Genomic DNA, 16,692 nt, shown 5'->3' on the forward strand with positions numbered 1-16,692 from the left:
TTTTCACTGCTTATTATGAATAATACACACACACTGATCCGTCCATACACAGATTCACACACGCATATTCAAACTCCTATTCTATATGGTAATCTACACATACATGTATATACACACACATATATATAGTACATGATACATACGTGCACACACCTACATATATCCTCATAAGTATCTATTAATTCGTATCAGTTAGATACTCTTTGGGCTTGTTTTTATCTACTTATTCTGAAAGTGTTGATATAATTATTTTCGCTATAGATCTCATTGGATGATGCATTCCATTAAGCCTACTGCCAGCAGGCACATTTAAAGAAATATCATCTGATTGATTGAGGTGATGAGGCTCTTAAAATTAACCGATACATTTTCCCAATACTTGCGCATTTAACGACGTCTGCGATATGTTGCCATGCTTCTCGTCTAGCCCTCGCAGCGTTAGATTTCGCCATGATTATGGTCTTGAATTCCTCATATGCGTTCATGATCATCTCCTGCTCGTCAGCGGAGAAAAAAAGAGTTTATTTGCCGTTGTACTGTTAGAAAATCATGGTTTCGGTGATCGACGCTTCCCCCTTTTGAAGTAGGACGGGCACGCGCAACGATCCTGATGACTGACATCTGGTTCAAATTAACGAGACTGTTTGAGCGCGGATCAGCCTTTGAGGAACCGAGATAGCCTGATGTCAATCATCGAGTTAATTTAAGCTGGATAATAGGACATTTGATCGACTTAGTTGAACCACCTACGAGGAATAGGGCCCAGGTTTTCACCGTGACGTTGCCCATTGGTTTGTGGGCATTTTGGCCGTGGCCATCTTGTTTTTGGTGCTAGAAGTGACCGTATTTGGACGAGAGGGTGAGCTCAAGGTGGCGCTAGCGAAGAGTGGGACCAGGTACTGTTAACATAGCAAACGCTTGATTACCAGCTAACACTAGCACTAGCTAGCTAACATTTTGCATCCTTAATTCACTTTAATTGGGATGATAATTTTGGTTAGCGAAAAGAAATGTTCTTACCAGAAAGAGCAGAGTGGCCCTGAAGCGTTGGCTTCACTTTTCAGGTTGCCGCCTGGATTTAAGTAATGGATGGGAAGTCAACATTAATAAAAACAATTGTTACAATGCTTGATGAACTCACTTCCTCCATGGAGCTACTGGAGCTGTCATGTAAGTAATCTTCCTTTTCCTTCACAGGCCCAGACTGAACACCTCTTCTTCCTGTGAGATAAGGGGAGCAGGTTCTGATTCCAGCTGCTCTTGATCCGTTTGTGATCCTGTTGTAATCCAGCTGGATCCAGATGATGGAGCGCTTGCTGTGTCTGCTGGTCCTCAGCTCAGTAGCCCTGAAGCAGGCTGTCGGTAAGTTCCTCTGTAATGTACACAAATATGCATGTCCAAGTGGGTTTTTGATGATAACTTAAGAACTAGGTTTAGTTTCAGCCCACGGAGGAGTTAAGGTTAAAGGCTGTTTGGGATTAGAACTTGGGTCTAGGATTTAGTTTGGAAATGAACAACTTGCATCTGTCCATCTGTGTACTACATATGTCTCAACCACACATTGATTTGAATAAATGCAGCAAAATAACCTGGCTCTTTTGGAGCTGTGATCATTGTTGAAGCATGATAGCTCAGCACATGAAAGCCAACCTCAACACTAATGTAACAGAGTGACATAATGAGGACTGACAGGAAATTGCTACAATATCTGCTCTGCAAATGACCTCCTGATGGTGCATGTTCCAGTCAGAATGACACCGACTCCTCTATGTAGACGGATGAATCCTTTGCATACAGCCATCAGATCATTTCATTGGCTGATGATGATTGGTGAGACTAACAGCCAGAAAACAGGGGGCGGCCATGACACACTGGGCTAAGAGGGTTGTCCGGTAACCGCAAGGTCGACGGTTTCGATCCTTGGCTGGGACGTGGCATGTGTCAAAGTGTCCGTGAGCAAGACACTGAACCCCTTACTGCTCCCCGGGTGCTTCTCAGCAGCCCACTGCTCCCTATAAGGGATGGGTTAAATGCAGAGGTCAAATTTTGTGTATGTGTAAATGTATATGACAATAAAAAGACATTATTATTAAAACAGACGTGTTTCAACTCAACAGAGAGCATCAGCCTTTGAAGTGAGACCCACATTAGCTTTCTGTGTCTCCTTCTTATCTACAAGCATAGACACATGTCTTGTACTGCACCTTGGACAAATTAACAAACCAACATCCACCAGGGGGACAAATGTCTTCTGGCTAGTGATAGATGAGCTAATGAGCTAGTCAGCACATTGAGCAGATCAAACTCATGACCAGATGTCAGTATCAGAGCTGCCACATTCATCTGAATGACTTGAAACACAGCCCATGTAGCCTAATGCTAAAACGCACTGAGGAAATGGAGGTTGTTCTCTTCATTCCTTTGCTGCCTCACTGTTCTAGTGTTTGTTCAAATGTAGCACACATTTTAACCAAGTTTAAAAACTAAAGTGACTAAAGTTTCTATCCACTGCTGTTAGGCAAATTAGCAGTTGCTTCATTGGTTCATTGAGCTGGTGGCGCTAATGATCCAGTCGGGTTCTGTTAAACACTGCAGAATAAGAAGACACGACAGCACACTAAAACAACCAGGGGTATTAATAAGTGAGCAGGTCTTTCCACTTGCTGATCCAGTTCAGTAGAACCTCTTAGCCTTCTTTGCCTCCTGGGTTAACGGTAGAGTTCCCACAGTAAACGGTAACATCTCCACTGGGGATCGCTACTTTAAGCTCTTTTCAGAGAGCAAAATGATCTCTGGTAAGCAGTGATGTATGTCCAGGGCTTTTATTGTGAAAGGTAAGGACAGAAGTGAAGTGAAGGAGTGAAGCTGTAGCATGGCATGGACTATTGGACGGTACATGGATGTTCTGACCTTCATCAGCATCAAGGTGTGTCCTCTTCCTCTGTGCTGTATGGACCCTTCAGGCAGACAGAACTGAATACATATATTCCAGGCTTACAGGGAACCAATCTAAACAGCCATTACACTCTGCAATCAACATTCACTTCATAATGATAAGTTGAAGAAAGAAACTTGTCTATTATTGCCATTAAAAAAACAGAATTAGAATTAGTAATTGAACCAAAGTAACAAATACTCTCCCTCAGTTCTGTTTCAGCTTGAGTTTGAGTGTAAGAGCGATGGAGAGCGAGTTCTATGTGGTGGTTGAGGTTCATTTTGGGGCTTATGGGCTGGATTGAAATTTCATGATTGTTGTTTTGGGGAGAGGATTCAATTGTCTCCATGGAGACGGCTTTCTCTGCCGGGCCTTCGCGTTGAACTGATGCACCGGTTTGATGAATTGCACAGGTAGATGATGATGTAGCTTCTGTTGAAATGAACCAGCTCTGCCAGTATGAACACATAGTACACATAAGCATTGCTGTTCATCATCAACAGTGTTGAGCTGAATAACAGGTGTACATGCTCTCAGACACAGCTGTGGAAAGTCTTCATCTGTCCACACTGTTTGAGTGAATATGTGAACAACACGAACCGATACTTGGCTCAAAATGTACTCTTCAGAATGCAGCTGCAGCCATCATGAAGCTACACTGCTGAGGTGACGCAGTGTACGATTAAATAATAAGCTCGCAAGGAAGTGAGATATGTTATCGTGTGTGTGTGTGCAGTGCTACACACTGGATCTAGAGTAACAACGCTCTGCACACACATTGTTTTGGCCCTGTGGAAAACATAATCAGTTAGAATCAGTACACATTATACAACACTGTGCACACTGAGTCTCTACAAGCTGAACTCAGAGAGTGTGGAAAAGACCAAAACAAAAGCTGCTCTACAGACTTGAGTTGAGGGATGGAAGGTTTCCATTAAGGGCTGTTTAAAATAGAACAAAGAAAACTGGAAATGCTTGATTAAGAAACATGCCCTAATATGGAATCCACACCGGCTGATTAAGTCTGTGTGCGGATAAAGAAAATGTCTTATGAAGGCTGATGGAAACATATTTTCTGAATAAGCATTGCTGTTCTTTTTCATTGGCTTTTATTACCTGCCTTATAAACACAAGAGTAGAGTGCTGCCACCCTCTGTTACATGGCTCCACTCCAATCATACACAATGACAAACAAAGAACACGTGTTGTGTGTTGACAGAGGATTCAAATGAATATGCCACGACATGAATGCCACATGAGGTTTGAAGCAGCAATGAAATGCGTTGTACTACAATGGTGTTATTGTCAAGATGTTCAGTGGTGAAAGAAGCATTCAGATCTTTTACTGAACGCTGTGATTTGTAAGATCAGGGGTCTCTTTAGTGGCGTACACCACTCCACACGCAAACGTTGTGATCTATTCAAACAAGCTGTGGCCCATGCATACCAACATGTTGGAGACACAGATGGTGAGGTGGTAAATGGAAGCCGGATTGTAGGAATTCAATGAGAGGCATCATTACACGTATAATGATGCCTCTCACACGTTACTTACTTATATATTCTCTTTATCATTAACAGTCAAACCAGCAGTGTTATTTGTGCTTGTACAAGTGATCCATAACTAAAAGCACATTTCTATTGTAAAAGATATAAACTAACTAAAACCTCAAATCAAACTTCGCTTCATATTTCATCAGCGCTGTCTGCACCCCGGAGCGCAGAGGAGAGACCGAGCGCCGACACTCGTGGTCAGCTGATGAACATATCACGTCAACTAGAGTTAAATAACTGCAGAACAGAGAAATCTTACATTCATAAAGTGTCTGTGAGTAAAATCACTGCAGTGAACACATATCATAGCTCACTGGAGCGGAGGAGTAACCATGGTGACTGTCACACACCTTCACCTCACCTGGCAAACCTTCCCCATCTAAACATAAGGATTATGTAAATAAAGCCAGTGACAGTTCTCGTACCATCACTCCATATCCTCATTATCAGTCCTAATTATAATGCCAAAAGAAAACATAAATGCATAAATAAATACATGGTGTTCACCTATCAAACTTCCTTTTTTTTACATGATATCCTACGGTGACACTCGTGATGTGTTGTGTTGCACCATAGATACTCTGGCACTGTTAGGACTGCGTAAGTGGAAGAATTAAGAGTGAGCGACTGTTCAGGGACCCCTTCATCCACAAACACTTTGATTTCTGTGTAAAACAGAAACTTCTCGGTAGTGTCCGTGATTCACCGTAAACACTGATCAGCAGCTCATTTCTATGCATCAACATTCATGAGGTGCTTTGCTTTGACCATTCATGGTTGAATGTGGGCGTGTAGAGTGCGGGATGTGAGGCTGAACCAGCTGCTCACATTTACAGGTTGATTTGGGATTTCTAAAAGGAAATTGCACACTGGCAGGTGTACGCAAGGCTCTATAGATCTGAATATTTGTTGGTGTATGTGCATTTTCTCCTTTGAATATATGCAAACATTTAGTGTTGATCCTACTTACTGTTTGATAAATGAGACCCCCGGACCACCAGCCGGTAGCCAGCCAGCAAATGTAAATATACATTGTATGGATCCAGTAGTAGAGGTGAAATGCTGACTCCTACTGCAACACTTAGTAGACTTGTTTGGGCGCTAGGGGGCAGCAGAACGAGTTGTAAACACATAACGACTCAATGCATGAAGTTGTTATGGTGAATGTGTTAGAAAGCAGTTGCTTATTTACAGCCACAGAGCAACATTTACTCGTAAACATTATGAATAGTTGATCTTCAATGTACTTCAATGAACCTCAATGTAAAAAGTCTTTCATTTTCGGTCGATTCCTTTGGTTGGACACATTTGGTGCTAAATTTAACACGTCTTACCACTTGAGTTGATAGGAATGATCAAAAATCTCTACAAACTTCTTCAATAAGACACCAAGACCCTGAAGAACTCCATGGAGAAATATATGTTGTGATTTGGTACCTAAAACCTTTTCAATTACATGTTTTGAAAGTGAAAGTGAGCACTTCTGGTGTGGAACCTGCTCAGAAACCCCTTATTGTCCATATAGTGTGGAAAGCCACACTTCCTCTGAATGCTCTGGGTCTCTAGTTTGTGGTTGTAAAGTTTCAAGAGGCCGTGATTATCCTAGCCTGATTCAGCCTCATTCCGACAAGCTAACATTGGTACAAGATGTTGGATGCTTGTTTACAAACTCTTCTTTTGCAGACTTTCCCGAAACTTGTTGAACAACTTCTGTTCCATATGGATTGGAATATATAATTGTCATGTGTTGAATTTACGGCTACACGCCAGAGAGACTGTCTGCGTTGTTTGGGAAACTGATGTGGGGATTCTGAACAAATAAAGATCCAGTGTTTTCCTCTGTGCTGAGGGGAATTGTGGGAGGAATCTCAGAGTGTGTTGACAAAAAGTCCCAGTGTTTAGGTACCTGGTTGGACCGCCATCATTAGACCACAATGCACTGGGTCACAGTAATTGTGTACAGTAGATACACAGCTCAGTGATGGACAGGTTTACTCTCTTCCTTCCCTCCTGTCCTCCTGAGAATATTAGAAGCTCTAATTAAATTCATTCAATTCACAAATGTTATCTTGTACTTAGGCACACAGATAAGACTGCTGTGATATAGCACTAAAGTGATGTATCAGCAGAGGCAGAGGGATGTCCAGAATATTTCAGTCTGCACTTTGCACCTAAAACCTTTTACAACAATGTAAATATCTCATTTATTTCATACAATCCGATCGCTCTGCTTTCAAACAAAGACACCTTACATTCTGCGTTATGCATTATACATTTCTTGCTATTTGCAGCTGGTGCAGTGTTCATGCTGAGCGGAAATATTGTGTAATGATTAAGCTCTGTGGGCAGCTTTACTGCTGCAGACAATAATGCTCTTTGCATCTGTCTTCAAAGAGAGACTGCAGTCTGACTACACTCTTAAAGACGCATGTCTTCCATTACACCTGCATTTAAAAGCAGACTACATAACATAGGCTTGTTTCTGATTGGGGTCATAAAGCTTTACAGAGTGATGGGGGTCTGTAGCTTTGCACATCGGGCTGCAGTGCATCCAAAACGGTTCTAACAGTACTCACAATTCTATGATTCTTGACCATAGATGGACGACATGACAGCTTGCCAACAGTGAAGGCAAAATAACCCCAATCCCCCCCGGATGGCTGGGACGCCCACTATAGGTTATAAACCCCACCCCCTCCATGTTAGGGGATGGGACATAGGCCAAACTAAAATATCACAAGTCAAATACATTTTCCCAAAGATGGTTTCTGTCGGAGTTAATTTTCTGATAAGTTTGGTTTTAGTTAGTCATATAATGCTATGAAATGGAGTTGTGACATCATGATTGACAGAAAGTAGTAGTGGCGGAGCACATCGTGTGTTCCTATCAGTGTCAGCGAGACATGACGTTTCGGCAAACAGGAATCAGGAGTCTGTGTAATAGAACGTGTCTCTCTTTCATCAAACATGTATTTATATAGATATTATGGTTAGTTGTTGTGCCATACAGCCACTGTGGTGCTAACGTAGCAGCTAGGTGGCTAATGCTAAAAAGATGTGGCTGTGCTCGGCTCGCACTTGGCTTGGGCAGGTTTGTGGGCGGGACCTCGCTACTGCGACTCCAGCCCCCCGATCACCACTGTGCAGACTCTGGCTCCACGTGACGTCAAAAACGCAAGATGGCAGCCCCCATTGGTTTTTAATCCTCGAGTTCGGTATTTCAGTCGTCACAGTCTTGTTTTTTGTCTGTCGCCATCTAGTTGTTTTCAACCAGAAGTGACACGAGAGGGTGGAGCTAATTACAAATGAACATTTTCAGACAACCAAAATGTTACAGTTAACTTTAATGAAGTGAAAACACACTGTGAAAGGGTTAAAGTTCTAAGACGAAACACGGACAACTCTCAGATCGGACAATGGTAGAGACCTGTCAATCAAAAGGTTGCCCCGCCCTAAAGCATCCCCTGCTTTATGGTCTATTTGACTCTAAATGGACCATCATTTACATATGAACATCATGCTGTATTGAAAAAGACTTGAAACGAGAGATTGAGACCATAAACTCATGTTTACAATGTTTACTGAGGTAATAAATCAAGAGAGAAGTAGAGTCATTTTCTCATAGACTTCTATACAACCAGAGGAGTCGCCCCCTGGTGGACATTAGAGAGAATGCAGCTTTAAGGCACTTTAACATTGGCTTCACTTTTCAGACCCGAAGGTTGCCTCCTCTTTTGTACAGTGGGAGGAAGTGGAGACGCATCATCTATCTATCTATACGCTCTATTTTGTTGACCCATGAGTCCTTTCAGAACATCACCTAGTTTTGTTTATTCAAATCTCCGGCAGCCTGAATGTTGTACACACACACTGTCTAAGAGTACACAATAGAATTGTCCAGGGCACAGCTGTAGGTCCTCACCATTGAGACGTCTCTGGCTTAGGGTTTGGTGTGTAACTAGTGTGTTGTTGAAAATGTTTGCAGGTGGAGACGTGTGTGTGTCGGGTCATGACAGCGGGCCACTGTTTGAAGACCAGCCAAGCAGTTTAATCTACCCAGAAGGCCTGAGTGAAGGCAAGGTGACCCTCAGCTGTCAGGCCAGAGCTAGTCCAGCTGCATCCTACAGGTGGGTAACACGCACGCAGACACACACACACACACACACACACACAACCACAGACACACACACACAAACACACACAAACACATACACACAGATACTAGCTGTGCTCACTTTTAGAGACCATTTATTCCTCAGAACCTGACCTCTGAAGGTGTGTTCTTCAGAGGACTTAGCCTGAGCTTTACGACATTTTTAATTGATGACTACAGTTGCGCAGCCACTCTTAACAGCATGTTACTGTCTTGCAGCTATGACTATGTGCTGACATCTCCCACATACAAAGACACTCGCTTCACCACCAACATCATCAACTCTTTTCAGCCTCTTCAACCCTGTAATGGTCCGTTATGTTTTTCTCTCCTGTTCGCTGTGTCCTTGTCACTCTTGTCTCTCTGCAGATGGCTTGTGAATGGCACAGAGGTCCCGCTGGGTTTGGACCTGCGCTATACCCTGGTGGCCGGCAACCTGGTGATCAACAGCCCCGAGTCCAATCGAGACACAGGCTCCTATCAGTGTCTGGTCATCAACCGCTGTGGCACCATCATCAGCCGAGCAGCTAACCTCAAATTTGGCTGTGAGTGAGAGCCTTAACCTTTTGACCTGTATGAGCTGCCTGGTCACTGTGGCAGAGACAGAAGGAGTTAGATAGGATTTACTTTACACTAATATGCTTTAGTTACTATCAACTGTATACTGTTGCTGCTTCTGTTTACCATCTGTATATGTGACAGTAATCTTTTGTTTCTCCAGACCTCCATGACTTCCCTCCGGACAGCAGGAGTCCTCAGACAGCATATGAAGGCATCGGAGCTTTCCTGGCCTGCCAGCCCCCTATACATTACCCAGGTATCCACTCTACTTCAGGGTTCCACGCCAGTTATTTATTATTTTAAACCACCTGGAAGATGAGCGAAACAGTTAGACACCATCAAAAATGAGAGAGTCAGCTGTCAGAAACCCGCAGCTCACAGGTGGGATAAGGGTCCATAGGTGGTCCACAGATCAAAGTGATTTAAATGAGCAGAATTATAAACCTCTTTTGGGATGAGGGTGACTGCTGATCATTTCCATATTGAAATCGAAGTACTGGTAGAACGGCAATAAGACGTAATGAATGTGTCTCTTCTGCAGCTCTGTCCTACCGCTGGTTGATCAACGAATTCCCCAACTTCATCAAGAAGGACGACGGCCGCTGGTTTGTGTCGCAAGTCACGGGGAACTTGTACGTGGCTAAAGCAGAGCCAAACGACACCGGGAACTACTTCTGCTTCACTACTATCAACATGGACATCAGCACCAAGAGCACCTTCAGCAAGGCCAACCAGCTCACTGTGCTGCCGGACGGTATGCAGGACATGGCTGATGTATTAGCAGCCACATGATGCAGAAAGTGTGTGTAACTGATGAATAACAAACAGAGGACAGAGGGATAGCTGAAAAGATTTGGTGTGGTGTTAATGTTAAAAGTGGTACCCTGTCTTAGGGTGAATTCACAACAAGCTTGTTTGGAGCTGTTGTTTTAAAACCTGGAGCTTTTCACCCCAAGGTTTGATTGGCTGGGCATATCTGAACCAGAGGAGGCTGGCCCCTCCTCTATTTTTAATAAGTGGTATTGGTTTAAATAAACCATTTCCAAATCTCAGTATCATTTATAAAATAATTGTTCTATCTTCTGTGTAAAAAAATGTATCATTGAAATTCTGATTAATATGCTTCGGCAGCAACACTTACAGGGCTGGTAAGAAAATTGTACTCATTCCCATTTCATGGTCCAACGATCATTTCCAAATGTCTTCTTCACTTCTCTACCACTTGTACGTGACAAACTGGCATTAATGTGATAGTAGCAGGGCAGCCTCGGGCCTCTTCTCCGCCGGCCTGGGTCTCCAACAACACCATGCTGCTGGAGACCCAGGCCGTATTGCTAGGCCCACTGAAGTAAAGGAAGGCACGGTAGAACCAGAACTGAGCGGGGCAGTCTGTCAGAGTGTCAAGGCAACATGAGGGTAGAGGTGATCCCTTAAGTAATAATAGTAGTAATCTTCCACTAGAGATCATGAATATAATCTCACAACTATCTTGTCAGTAATTGTATAAGTATGTTGCTTCAGAACGAAACACAGGCCAACATCATTAACAAGGTAAATGTCTCTATAGTTGTGTGTATGCGTATGTATGTGTGTAACATTTAGACCCTCAGATGTTTACAATATATATATTTTATTTCAGCCAATCCCAGGAAATCAGCTCCGAGCATCAAAGTGCGCTTCCCAGCAGAGACCTATGCCCTAGCAGGACGCACCACCCAGTTAGAGTGCTTCGCCTATGGAAAGTAAGTCTCCCAACCTGAAATCATTGCAAAATGTCCGCAATATTTTGGGTCAAAATGTGTGCCTTGTCCAGCTTTAAACTTGTGTGTACTTCTTACTTGTATGTTGTCCTCTAAAAGCTCTTAAATACTTCATCCCCATCTGGTCCGTGTGCTGTTTCATTCTGAAACTCTTCCTTTATTTCACCTCTGTCTCTTTCTATGTTTTGTCTTATAGTCCAGTCCCAAAACTGCGATGGAGGAAAGTGGATGGTTTGATGCCGTCCAAGGCGGGCTCCAGTGCCGAGGCCCCCACCCTCATCCTACCAGAACTCTCCTTCGATGACGAGGGTGTTTACGAATGTGAAGCCTACAACTCAGAGGGCAGTGACACATACCAGGGACGCATCAACGTGCAAGGTACAGAACATCTGTAAACATCTGGTGGTATTGCAGCAAAGCACATAGTGTATCAGTTTAATCCGTGATGTTCAGATGGCAATTTCACACCAGTTTAACATCCAGTTCACTTTTACTTTAAAAGTCACAGCAGAAACCGTGACTCTTAAAGTAACCGTCACTGAAAGTAACATAGAAACATTTCCATGTTACTTTCAACACAGCACAAGTCTAAGTTGAATGCCATTTGATTAAGAACAAAGCTCCAGCAGCTAGACCTGTGACAATAACATGACCTCATGCCCCAGAAGGGCTGCAGCTGCGGTGGTCGCGGATGCTAAAACTCGGGCATGGGAGGAGTTCGGGGAGGCCATGGAGAAGGACTTTCGGTTGGCCTCAAGGAGGTTCTGGCAAACCGGGGGGGGGGGGGGGGGGACTGCTGACCCGGATGGGGGAGCTCGTCGGGCGGTGGAAAGAACACTTTGAGGAACTCTTAAACCCGTCCAACATGTCCTCTGCAGAGGAGGCAGCGCCTGAAGACCTGGGGGGGCTCACCCATATCCCTGGCAGAGGTCGCTAAGGTAGTCAAAAAGCTCCTTGGTGGCAAGGCGCCGGGGGTGGATGAGATCCGCCCTGAGATGCTGAAGGCGCTGGACACTGTTGGACTGTCTTGGCTGACACGCCTCTTCAGTGTCGCATGGGGGTCGGGATCAGTGCCCATGGACTGGCAGACCGGAGTGGTGGTTCCCATTTTCAAAAAGGGGGACTGGAGAGTGTGCTCGAATTATCGGGGTATCACACTACTCAGCCTCCCGGGGAAGGCTTATGCCTGGGTGCTGGAAAGGAGGCTCCGACCGTTTGTCGAACCTCGGATTCAAGAGGAGCAGTGCGGATTCCGTCCCGGCCGTGGAACAGTGGACCAGCTCTTTACCCTCGCAAGACTACTGGAGGGCTTCTGGGAGTTTGACCAACCAGTCTACATGTGCTTTGTGGACTTGGAGAAGGCTTTCGACCGGGTCCCTCGGGGGTTCTTGTGGGGGGTGCTGCGGGAGTATGGGGTGCCGGACCCATTACAACAGGCGATCCGGTCTCTGTACGACTGCAGTAGGAGCTGTGTCCGCATTCTCGGCAATAAGTCAGACACGTTCCCAGTGGGTGGGCTGCCCTTTGTCACCGGTCCTGTTCGTGAATTTCACGGACAGGATATCTAGGCGCAGCCGGGGGGTGGAGAACGTCAGGTTCGGGGGTCTCGTGATCACCTCTCTGCTGTTTGCAGATGATGTGGTCTTGTTGGCCTCCTCGGATCGTGACCTCCAGCATTCACTGGGGCGGTTTGTAGGCGAGTGTGAAGCAGCGGGGATGAGAGTTAGCACCTCTAAATCTGAGGCCATGGTGCTCTGCTGGAAACCGGTGGATTGCTCCCTCCAGGTGGGGACGGAGACCCTATCTCAAGCGAAGGAGTTCAAGTATCTCGGGGTCTTGTTCACGAGTGAGGGTAAGATGGAGCGGGAGATCGACAGGCGGATCGGTGCGGCTGCAGCAGTAAAGCAGGCGCTGCACCGGACCGTCTTGGTCAATTTACTGGTCGGTCTACGTTCCTACCCTCACCTATGGTCACGAACTCTGGGTCGTGACTGAAAGGACAAGGTAGCGGCTACAAGCGGCCGAAATGAGTTTCCTCCGTAGGGTGGCCGGGCTCAGCCTTAGAGATAGGGTAAGGAGCTCGGACATCAGGAGGGAACTTGGAGTCGAGCCGCTACTCCTTCGCGTCGAAAGGAGTCAGCTGAGGTGGTTCGGGCATCTAATTAGGATGCCTCCTGGACGCCTCCCACTGGAGGTTTTCCGGGCACGTCCAACTGGGAGGAGACCCCGGGGAAGACCCAGAACAGCTGGAGGGATTATATCTCCCAGCTGGCCTGGGAACGCCTCGGGATCCCCCAGTATGAGCTGGAAAATGTTGCGGGCGAGAAGGAAGTCTGGGTCAGCCTGCTTGGCCTGCTGCCACCGCGACCCGACCCCGGATAAGCAGAGGAAAATGGATGGATGGATGGATATGGACATGACCTCAATCGTTTTTTATGTTATAAACTTATCATACGATATATGGACATGACCTCAATCCTTTTTTGATGACCTCGATTTTGCCCGTGTGTATTTGTTCACTTAAGAATGTAACCAACATTCCAGCCAATGTGATGCCAGAATAAACAGCAGGGTTTTTCTCCTCCATCATAAGACCTGGGTATGCAGAGAAAGGGTGACCAAAATGTCTTTTTTCACCTTCCAAGATTGATGCAATGAGTAATTATCTCAATCATTGTCTCTTATGCACAATATCAGTTCATTTACTATGAAACACTTTTCCCCAGCAGAATTGACAATCAGATAGTTCAATGGTTAAACGGATGTGAAAATGTAGCTGTAGTGTTCACTGTTTGTCCTTCACACTCAAGGCTTCAAGGGCAGAATATGTTTTAAAATCCATCAGTGATGCAGCCTTCCTCGCTATCATAACTTTTTAGCTCAGCCCTGTCAGTAAATGTCTAAATGAAGCCATATGGAACATCAATGTAAAAGCCATCACTTTAACATACCAGCAATGTCATGTATTTCATGTCGGAATGGAACAAAAGGTCTTGTTGTACTGCACCTGTAGTGCACTTCCTTAATGCATTTATTTTCATTGAATGCCATTTACTGTCTCAGTTTTATCTATGTTACATTTCCCTTATCTCTCTCCTCCAAACATCTAGCTCAGCCCGAGTGGTTGCAGGTGATGAGCGACTCAGAGGTGGAGATCAGCTCAGAACTTCTCTGGAGTTGCATTGCTGCCGGTAAACCCCGACCCTCTATACGCTGGCTACGCAACGGACAGCCGCTCAGTACACAGGTAACACACGCAGTATGCTGTCTCACTGCTCTACCTCCACACACAAAGATGTTAAAATACTCCTTCTACTGTAACACGGACATTTTGTCTATTTACCATCTTCCCTTTGCACTAATGGTCAATGGTCAGTCACCAAATTGTTGAATAATATCTGTAATTGTATTTCAATCAGAAGAGAGAAGTCAGATAAAGAAAAGATAATTGTTTATCGTCAGCGGTGGGCCGTCAGGGCCAGCAAGACCTTCTCTGCTGGCCTAGACAGAATCACAAAGTTTAATCTCAACAACCGTGAGATTAAACTCTTTGTTAACAAAGAAAGGAGGATTGTCTTTAAGTGAACAACAGCTTTGGTAAGTTTGTTTTTACATCTGCAGCTTTAATATGCTTGTTTATATATTATTATTTGTACAACTTATTTTTATGAAGATGGTTTTATATGTGATAGGAACTATTGTTACGTCCAATGTTGCGCTGGGGACACATTTCTCTCGCGCAGCAGTCCCAGCTGCAGTCAGAGCTGAGAGGAGACGCACTCTCAGCGTATTCTTTGCAGTTAGTGCATTTATAGGTATTGAGACAAATAACAAATAATAACCGTAGCTGTGTTTCAGCTGCAGGACAGCAGTGAAGGCCCAGGTATAAAATGCACAGCCCGCCACTGTTTATTATTAACAGATGATATGGGATGATAAAGTCTTGACAGAGTCTTTGGCGCTTAGACTCTACAGGGAGATTTGTCATGGAGGGGCGTCTGCCCTGAGCAGCAGCAAGATAAACCCCCTGTGGAGTCCAGACACTGGTGGTGGTGGTGGCTGATGAGGCTGATAGAATGATGAGTTGATGAATCTGATGAAGACTGGGAGGAGATGGGGAGGTGGAGGGGTGCGTAACAGCAGCATGAACTTACTGAAGGTAGAGAGACAATCATATGATAGGCTAATGATGTCATTGTTTCATTGTGCTATTGGATAGAAGAGACCAGATGATCTAAACAGCTGATATCATGATTGACAGCCTAGAACAATGACAGCAATGAAATAATGAGTGAGCATGTGTGAGGAGTGAATGGTGGATGTTTGAGAAATAAACTACGGGCTTATTCATGCAAGAGTATAGTCTTCCTGTCTGAACTTACTCTAGAGCTTCATATCTTCCACCCACAGAAAGTCCTTTGATTTAGACAAATCTGTGAGGTGGGACCGAGCTGTGCCGATGCCAAATGTTCTGATCGTCCTTTTGCACAATAAAGGAGAAGAAATAATTTGACTCAAAAAAAGATAACTTTCTCACCATTTCTCATCCTAACCTGCAGTGTTAGAGGGAAATCATTACTGTGATTAAGTAAGCCTCCTGGATGGAGATCTTCTTTGGTTTAGATTGGTGTACACGCTGCTAAAAAACAGCTCAAAGTTGTAAAAGTGTCAAAGAGTCTTACATCATATTACACAATTGTGAGTATAAATGTAGTGAATGACTACACATAAATCATGTATTTACTTGCCGGTAACTTAACTTCTATTGCTGACACTAAAAATGGATTTGATTTTTCGTTTGCATATTTTTGGAAATGATTATCTTAATGAGGGCTGTGACACATTTAGGGACGTTATCGAGACACAAAGTGACTACAAAGAGACACAAAACAACTACAAAGAAACACGAAGACTACAAAAGGACCAAACAACTACAAAAACACGCAAAACAACTACAAAGAGACACAAAAAGACTACAAAGATGGGCAAAGCAACCACAGACAAAAAATAACTACCAAAAAACCACAAAGAGACAGTAAACGACTTCAAAAAGGGGCATGTATGTATGTATGCTTCTTTTCACAGCTTACATATCCCATAATTCACTTCCTCTTCTCTCTCTTCTTCTACCCCACAGGACCGGGTAGAGGTGAACGGAGCTCGTCTTAAAATCAGTAATCTGGCCCTGGAGGATTCTGGGATGTACCAGTGTGTTGCTGAAAACAAACATGGCACCGTCTACTCCACTGCTGAGCTCAGAGTCCAAGGTAGACGTCTAAGGAGTGTCTTTAGTTTCCGTCATTTGAAACTGCATTCAAAATACTGTTTTTGTAAATATGTACCTTTTCAAATCTAAAATGAAAGTATCATATTATACTTAATGAAACATTGAGAGCTGTATCAGTAAAGAACATGAAGAGCCCTATTTAAACAATCTGTAGAGCATGGTCTATAGTGCATGGCACAAGTGCGTGTTTAGGGCGTGTCAAAGTCCACTGTTGCTTGTGTTGCAGCTTGCGGTGTTAACTCGTTAATCTGGGCTCAAGGAAAGCTGCAGCAGCAACGTGTGTGTAACAAGCAGTGTGTACGCACGTTGTCAACCCGTCTATGTAGGCGCATCTTACTAATAAACAGCAGGAACATACCTAGCCATTGACTTTAGACCAGGTTTTTGTTGGTTGGTTGCAAATTGTACTTGTATTTATGTAAATTTAAGTTTAATACGATTT

At 44.3% G+C, this 16,692-nt stretch overlaps 1 protein-coding gene across 1 annotated transcript in view; it reads left to right on the plus strand.

Annotated features, from left to right (window-relative positions):
• Window positions 1-1,301: 1,301 nt before the first annotated feature.
• Window positions 1,302-16,692, plus strand: part of cntn2 (contactin 2) — a gene marked incomplete at both ends in the record, with an annotated part of 34,993 nt that continues 19,602 nt past the window's right edge. Inside the window, 9 exons of the mRNA XM_079186099.1 lie at window positions 1,302-1,362; window positions 8,475-8,616; window positions 9,012-9,187; window positions 9,364-9,459; window positions 9,745-9,957; window positions 10,843-10,945; window positions 11,160-11,341; window positions 14,074-14,210; window positions 16,101-16,230. Coding sequence (XP_079042225.1) covers window positions 1,302-1,362; window positions 8,475-8,616; window positions 9,012-9,187; window positions 9,364-9,459; window positions 9,745-9,957; window positions 10,843-10,945; window positions 11,160-11,341; window positions 14,074-14,210; window positions 16,101-16,230 — 1,240 coding nt within the window. The remainder of the gene's footprint in view (window positions 1,363-8,474; window positions 8,617-9,011; window positions 9,188-9,363; window positions 9,460-9,744; window positions 9,958-10,842; window positions 10,946-11,159; window positions 11,342-14,073; window positions 14,211-16,100; window positions 16,231-16,692) is intronic.

The sequence above is a fragment of the Pholis gunnellus genome, assembly GCF_910591455.1.
Source record: "Pholis gunnellus genome assembly, chromosome: 3".
NCBI classification, from domain to species: Eukaryota; Metazoa; Chordata; class Actinopteri; order Perciformes; family Pholidae; genus Pholis; species Pholis gunnellus.